The sequence below is a fragment of the Musca autumnalis genome, unplaced genomic scaffold (assembly GCF_047663935.1).
Source record: "Musca autumnalis isolate F117 unplaced genomic scaffold, ASM4766393v1 scaffold_4, whole genome shotgun sequence".
In the NCBI taxonomy this organism is placed as follows: Eukaryota; Metazoa; Arthropoda; class Insecta; order Diptera; family Muscidae; genus Musca; species Musca autumnalis.
Genome location: NW_027411977.1, coordinates 217,779,595 through 217,787,941, shown reverse-complemented (window position 1 = coordinate 217,787,941; position 8,347 = coordinate 217,779,595). Strand labels below are relative to the sequence as shown.

The following is an 8,347-nucleotide window of genomic DNA, read 5'->3' as shown; positions in this document are numbered from 1 at the left end:
GCATTCATGTTTATCTCTCACATTTATCTGACAATTCAGTCACAACGCCGTAAACCGTTTCAACAGCATTGACTTCGTTCTCTAACGGACGACGACGAACGGGCAGCGCCGCGAAAAAAAATCGAGAGAAAAAATTTTTGCCGAATTCAATTTGCAATTAATATTGGAATAAATTAAATATGCAGTGCACCATTCGTAACGTTTTGGTTGGTGCCCTCAAGGTGAGACATCCTGTAGAGGAATTAAATCAGGAAATTAAAGAAAAAAGACAGTGTAAAAAACCCAAGTGAAGTGTCGGGAAAAAGTATGATGAAAGCAGGATGAACAAAATCAGACAGTGTGATTATGCAATGAATGAATGTGTAAAATGTTGGCAAAAAAGTGTTATGACAGCAATGACAAGTAATTTAATTGTGAACAATGGGTATATTATACAAACCCTAACAAATATTTAAAAGAAAATTTGCCATTTTATGAACGAAAAAGTGTTAATTCTTTTTTAATGACACAAAAATGCATGAAAGAGGTGATTTTTTCACCCAATTTATCTAGATACCCAAGAGAGAGAGAGAGAGAGAGAGAGGAGAGAAAAAGTTGTATGCAATGCAGAGATGTAGTTAGTGTACGTTTTTAGTCGGGGTGGTCTTATTTAATTGATATATTCGGGAATCCCTCCCTGATTCATCATTAGGAGGTGTGCTTTTTTTGTTGTAGTTGTTCCATCGACTTATCGTATGATTACTTCAACTGCTTCTTAATGAGTGTTATAAAACTCTTGGGGGGTCATGGATTTTGATTTTTAAAATTCAGATTACATTTTGTTTGCTGATTATGGTTGAAGTCACAATGAAAACTCTGTTGGAAACGTGGTATGTATTGTTAACAATTTCACAAATCTGCCGATTTCTAATCTATAATTGTTTGATTGTATGTAGCCGTCATATTTGCAGAGATTACGTTATCACTTATCAGTAGCCGCCGCCAGCAAGCACCCCATATACTTAATAACAAATGTTAACAAGAGTTTCATAATTGTCCATAGATCAGCTGGTTTCGCAAAAACCTATGCAAATTGTTAGATTATTTTAGATTACAATATTGATGGATTTGGATTGGTTTTAATCGCTGAGAAACATATCAGGGTTAATGTAGGTTAAATTGGTATACAAATGATTATTTGTTATTAATGGAGGTAAAAGATTTAGATTATAACTAGGGTAAGTGCACCTAATGTCGGCATGTACCAGTAGTCGGCACCTTTTGAATTTGAACTCAAATAACTAAAAATTAAGAAAACAAAATAGGAAAATAATCTTAAAAATTCTTCAACAATATTGCCAGCTAACTTTATATAAAATGTCATTGAGCTAGGACCAATTATTATATCGAAATTTAAGTTTTTGTCAGTGAGTGTTTTTCACCACAACCGAAAATGCATGTTTCTTAAGAAAAAAATTGTGGAGATGTTAATCTTATAAGCTCTGTAATTATTTTAAAATGAAGAAATTTTCCATAACATTTTTGTTATATAGGTAGAGAACAGTTAAAAGAACACTTCAGAAAAAGAAATTTTTAAAAAATATTTATAATTGTGCAATTTTTGCTGATGCCAACTTTAGGGACAAAAAAATATAAAATTTGCCTGAAGTCGGCATGGGGTTATAAACATTGATTTTTATCGATTACTTTTAGCTAAATATTAAAAAGAATACTAAAGAAATACTTTAAAGGCTAATTAATAAAAAAATAGTTTCAATTTGAAAGGAACTTTAGCGATTTTAAGCAATATTAGTCATGATTTGAAGTACGTACGTTGTGGGGTGCCGACAACTGGGTAATAGATGCCGACTACTGGTACGAACTAATTTATTTAAGCAATATGTTTAAATTCCCTTATTTTTTGAAGTAAAATCAATAGAAATGTATACAAATAAACTAGAAATGTATAAATAACTAATGCTTTAGCTATAGTTCTTTCAAATATTTAAGAAAAAATGTAAAGTATGCATTTTTTCTTTATTTAAATATAACATGCCGACTACTGGATCATATCATGCCGACTATTGGGGAATGGTGCCGACTACTGGTGAAAAAGCAGTATTTCACTAAAATTGTATTTTTTGCATGTTGAACAGAAATAATCAAAAAAATTGTTTATATAATCTAAAACTACACAAAATAACGAATCATAACAACTTAAATTTAATTTGATTGGATATTTAGACTCGGAATGACATACGGCTGAAGATACGAGAATCCTTAAAGTGCCGACTACTGGTGCACTTACCCTACTTTAAGTTCACACAATTTAACCTGGTTTTTTCTTACAGGACATAGGTGTAAATTGAAATATTTCCAATACTTGTTGCTCATAATAATAGATACACTTCAGTTATAATCGGAAATAATGAACTTTTATTAATTTTGCATTTAAAATATTGCTGAAAATAATACAATGGACTAGTAGCTGGTATTTTCGAACCTTAATCCTACCACTTTCCTAACAAAATTTGGAATACAGGACCTTACTTCTCGACTTAACCCAAGAGACATTCCGTAGCCTACTTTCATCGTTTTTATCCATAAATATTAACCACAATGTTCGCATTCTGGAGGGAAATAATATTGTATGCAATAAAAAGTAACGAAAATAGAACCGTTCTTTTGAACTTTCAGTAAGAATGTGCAAGGTGTATCTATTATTTTGAGCAGGTGTGTATGTCCCTTCGGGGATATTTATGGAAACATATGTTTATATTACCAATCAACAGCAAAAAGTAAAAACCAGAATATGACGCTTCATAAAATAGTATTGAGGACTTCAGAATGCTACCCTCAACAATGGTTAAGATTTCAAAACTCAGTAGAATGAAGTAGGGAATTCCGCTAGAAGTAAAGAGCTTGAAGGCGATAAGTATAGATATTTTTACGAATGCATATGTGGGCTTAAACTTATTTTATGTCCGTCGGTATTTTCATTTCAATTGTTTACTTTAGTTTGCTGTTGTGAACTGCAACAGAGTACCTCTTAGCGTCTTCTTTTCACAACATTATTATAGAAATGTTTCGAATACAAACCTATCAGAATGCAGCACATAGAACTGCAACAGGGACCATCTACAGGAGAAGACAGCAACACAATGTCATTGTCTCGTTGCAGTAGTTGCTGAGTACAATTATGTACAGGTTTTCTGAATCCTGAAAACACCACAAAATATTTGTTTAAAAATCAACATTTGTGGCCTAAGGAAACCTCAAAAGACTTGTTTACAAAAATTTATTTTTTATTGCCTCTACGATTTGTGGGCTCAGGCCACATAAAAAATATTTAAAAATCACGTTTTGGGTCTTCGGTTTAACTTAAGAATAATTTAAATATCAACTAAAGAAATTCATTTAAAAAATCCACGTTTTGGGGCCACAGTTCAACTAAAGAAATTCATTTAAAAAATCCACGTTTTGGGGCCACAGTTCAACTAAAGAAATTCATTTAAAAAATCCACGTTTTGGGGCCACAATTCAACTAAAGAAATTCATTTAAAAAATCCACGTTTTGGGGCCACAGTTCAACTAAAGAAATTCATTTAAAAAATCCACGTTTTGAGGCCACAGTTCAACTAAAGAAATTCATTTAAAAAATCCACGTTTTGGGGCCACAGTTCAACTAAAGAAATTCATTTAAAAAATCCACGTTTTGGGGCCACAGTTCAACTAAAGAAATTCATTTAAAAAATCCACGTTTTGGGGCCACAGTTCAACTAAAGAAATTCATTTAAAAAATCCACGTTTTGGGGCCACAGTTCAACTAAAGAAATTCATTTAAAAAATCCACGTTTTGGGGCCACAGTTCAACTAAAATTCATTTAAAAAATCCACGTTTTGGGGCCACAGTTCAACTAAAGAAATTCATTTAAAAATCCACGTTTTGGGGCCACAGTTCAACTAAAGAAATTGATTTAAAAAATCCACGTTTTGGGGCCACCGGCCAACTAAAGAAATTGATTTAAAAAATCCACGTTTTGGGGCCACAGGTCAACTAAAGAAATTCATTTAAAAAATCCACGTTTTGGGGCCACAGGTCAACTAAAGAAATTGATTTAAAAAATCCACGTTTTGGGGCCACAGGTCAACTAAAGAAATTCATTTAAAAAATCCACGTTTTGGGGCCACAGGTCAACTAAAGATATTCATTTTAAAAATCCACGTTTTGGGGCCACAGGTCAACTAAAGAAATTCATTTAAAAAATTGACGTTTTGGGGCCACAGGTCAACTAAAGAAATTCATTTAAAAAATCCACGTTTTGGGGCCACAGGTCAGCTAAAGAAATTCATTTAAAAAATCCACGTTTTGGGGCCACAGGTCAACCAAAGAAATTCATTTAAAAAAATCCACGTTTTGGGGCCACAGGTCAACTAAAGAAATTGATTTAAAAAAATCCACGTTTTGGGGCCACAGTTCAACTAAAGAAATTCATTAAAAAAATCCACGTTTTGAGGCATCAAGTCAACTAAAAAAATTAATTTAACATTTCACTCAGGTCAACTAATGAAATTAATTTAAAAAATCCACGTTTTTTGACCCTTTAAGTTCCGTAAAGTGAGCGCCATGTCTACCGTCGATAGCCCATGGGACCCTGATTACAACGATATATATTTTTTGTTGTTTTTGTTTTGACAATGGTACCCATTGTACCAAGCTTTTCACAACTTTTGTTCAATATTCGATTTTCCCACACACAAAAAGTTTCACTTGGCAACGTTTGGATGTACTTTCGGAAATAATTTTGTCCTGTATTTTACTAATCAATCCCATTTATTTTTCTTCTTTCAGACCCCATTGCGCACCAATGGCGCCATTTTGGGTGCCTTGAACGGCCGTTTTTATTCCACCACACATGAAGCCGATTTGGTTGTCATTGGTTCTGGACCTGGTGGTTATGTTGCTGCCATTAAAGCTGCCCAAATGGGTATGAAGGTAAGTCAAACGGTCATTTCCTCTCTCTCCATTCAGACTGATCTTAATCTGCTTACCTTTCACTTACAGACTGTCAGCGTTGAAAAGAATCCCACTTTGGGTGGTACCTGCCTTAATGTTGGTTGCATTCCTTCCAAAGCTTTGCTTAACAACTCCCATTACTATCACATGGCCCATTCCGGCGATTTGGATAATCGTGGTATTGTTTGCGGCAATGTCTCTTTGGATTTGGAGAAATTGATGACCCAAAAGAGCAACGCAGTAAAAGCTTTAACCGGTGGCATTGCTCAATTGTTCAAGAAGAACAAAGTCACCCAGTTGACTGGTTTCGGTACCATTACCTCTCCCACCGAGGTCCAGGTTAAGAAAGATGATGGCTCCGTAGAGACTGTACAAACTAAAAACATTATGATTGCCACCGGTTCAGAAGTTACACCATTCCCTGGTATTGAAATTGATGAAGAAGTCATTGTTTCGTCTACCGGTGCTTTGGCCTTGAAACAAGTTCCCGAACACATGATTGTTATTGGCGCCGGTGTTATTGGTTTGGAATTGGGTTCAGTGTGGTGTCGTTTGGGTGCTGAGGTTACTGCCGTTGAATTTATGGATACCATTGGTGGTGTTGGTATTGATGGTGAGGTGTCGAAAACTTTCCAAAAGGTTTTGGCCAAACAAGGTTTGAAGTTCAAGACCGGCACCAAGGTGTTGTCGGCTACCCGCGATGGTGACATTGTTACAGTCCAAGTGGAAAATGCCAAGACTGGTGAAAAGGAAGAATTGAGATGTGATGCCTTGTTGGTATCCGTTGGTCGTCGTCCATATACCGAAGGTTTGGGCTTGGAGAATGTTGGCATTGTTAAAGACGATAGAGGACGCATTCCTGTCAATGATCATTTCCAAACCACCGTACCAAACATTTATGCCATTGGTGATTGCATTCATGGTCCCATGTTGGCCCACAAAGCTGAAGATGAGGGTATCATTTGTGTTGAGGGTATGTTGGGCGGCCATGTACACATTGATTACAACTGTGTACCATCTGTTGTCTATACACATCCCGAAGTTGCGTGGGTTGGCAAATCCGAAGAAGCCTTGAAACAAGAAGGCGTTGAATACAAAGTAGGCAAATTCCCATTCTTGGCCAATTCTCGTGCCAAGACCAACAACGAAACTGATGGTTTTGTTAAGGTTTTGGCTGATAAGGCTACAGATCGTGTGCTGGGCACACACATCATTGGTCCCGTAAGTAGAAATGGAATCAATGTTGATTTTATAGCAATCTAATTATAATGTATTTTCATTTTAGTCTGCCGGTGAACTTATCAATGAAGCTGTCTTGGCCATGGAATATGGTGCCTCCGCCGAAGATGTTGCCCGTGTCTGTCATGCCCATCCTGTAAGTTAATATTGTTATAAATCAAATGTCTTTAAATGTTAACTTTTTTGTTCCATTCTTCTTTGCAGACCTGCGCCGAAGCTTTGCGTGAAGCTAATGTTGCCGCTGCCTTTGGCAAACCCATTAACTTCTAGATTTCTTACTCCACCCACACCCCTACTTTCTGCCGTTAGGATAACAGTCCCAAACTAATTCTCAATGGAACGAACACCTTACACATCTCCATTAAAACCATGCTCCCAACATTTATCTACTTTTACTACACAATGAAAAGGCCTTAAGTTATTTTACAAAGAAAATATGTATATGAAACTCCCAAAACGGATATCAACGATAAAATCGATCGTCATCTATCAACTCTCTTTATTGTAATTTATTTCTCAAAAATATATTGATTTCAAGTTTTTTTTTTTTTTTAATTTGAAAAATAAAACATAACAACAAGTAAATTATAATAATTTTAAATAGGCATTATCAATAAAGAACAACAACAACAAAAAAACAACAAGTGCAAAACGTACAACGTTAAAAAACCGAAATTGGAATTTGCTTTTTTTGTTACAGGGGGATTTGTTATCAGAGGGATGTGAAGGATATATAATATATATAATTGTTCCACAAACATCCCATAAGGGACAAGGGAGACTTCTCTCATATCAATGAGTGCACCCCGATTCATATTAGCTCAATGATATGGGACCTACAGTTTATCGCCGAGTCCGAACGGCGTGTCTAAGACACCACTTTTGTAGAGAAGTTTTACATGGCTGAAATACTCAGGAAATGTCGCCAACATTAAATAACATTTTCATTTATTTTAAGTGAATTTGTTTAATATTATAGACGTTTTCTGGTGTTACATATAGCTTTAAGCTTTTTTATTGTGCTGGAGTAGTGTAAAGATAAATATATAATATGATTTAATTCAATCTTTTTTTGGGCAGATGGCTTTGAATTAATGTAAAGTTGTTTCTTAATAAATAATGGCAAAAATAACAACAAAACAGGAAAGATGTTGCGGAGTGTGGATTTATTTTAAAGCTATAATAAAGAGAAAAATAGCTAATAATAAGAATACCGCAACTACACCAACGTTTACACAATTTTTCCTCTATTGACTGCAACACTTGATACCACTGACAATGTGGGTTGAGCCATACCGAGGTAAAAGTCATTGCCATGGGATCTTTGAAAACTTGCTTCTGCAAAAAAACAGTTAAGAAGTGGCTGCATGACTGTTCACCTACGGCTATTTTAAAGTGTTTTTAATGCCTCTACTATATAAAAAAAAACATCTACTCACAACACTGATGCAGTTCTAAAGGATTAGATTTTCCTCTTAAATATCTTCTTATAAAAGCTACGTTAAGTATATTTCCTCTGTCATCAAAAAATTGTTCCACTGAGCTTATAATTTTAGAAAAATATTCCTTTTGTTTACAATTTGTTCTGATATTTTTTCTCATTTATTCAAATCAAAACGAAAAACGCTCCGCTACATCGCCAATAACTTCTTATCGGCGATTATTTTCTATCGCTTTACGTAATACAAATTTTAAATTTTGTCGCAGAGAAGACTGACATAAGTAGTCAGCTATAAGGAGACCAAATGGAGAAGTCTTCTTGGAAGTCATTTATGGTAACATTTTTCTATCGCTTTGCGTAATACATATTTTAAATTTTGTCGCAGAGAAGACTGACATAAGTAGTCAGCTATAAGGAGACCAAATGGACAAGTCTTTTTGGAAGTCATCTATGGTAACATTTTTCTATAGACGAAGTCATCGATACTGATTTTTCAGTAGAAGAAGACATTCTTCGGAAACAAATCATCAATAGTAAGGGGTCGATTACGCATTGCCAATAAACTTGAGTTGCGTTGTCAATTGCCAGCGCGACTGAGATGAAATGTTGTATGATTAAAGCCAACCCAACTGGATGGTCAAAAAACGTGTTAACGACCAGTGTTTTTTCAA

The 8,347-nt window shown here is 35.0% G+C and overlaps 1 protein-coding gene across 1 annotated transcript; it reads left to right on the top strand.

Moving 5' to 3' along the window:
• Window positions 1-6,910, top strand: LOC141402644 (dihydrolipoyl dehydrogenase, mitochondrial-like). Its single transcript, XM_073984341.1, has 5 exons — window positions 1-221; window positions 4,832-4,975; window positions 5,045-6,217; window positions 6,282-6,371; window positions 6,440-6,910. Exons 1-5 carry the CDS (start codon window positions 180-182, stop codon window positions 6,503-6,505), a joined length of 1,515 nt encoding a protein of 504 aa, XP_073840442.1. The 5' UTR covers window positions 1-179; the 3' UTR covers window positions 6,506-6,910.
• The last annotated feature ends 1,437 nt before the right edge of the window (window positions 6,911-8,347 follow it).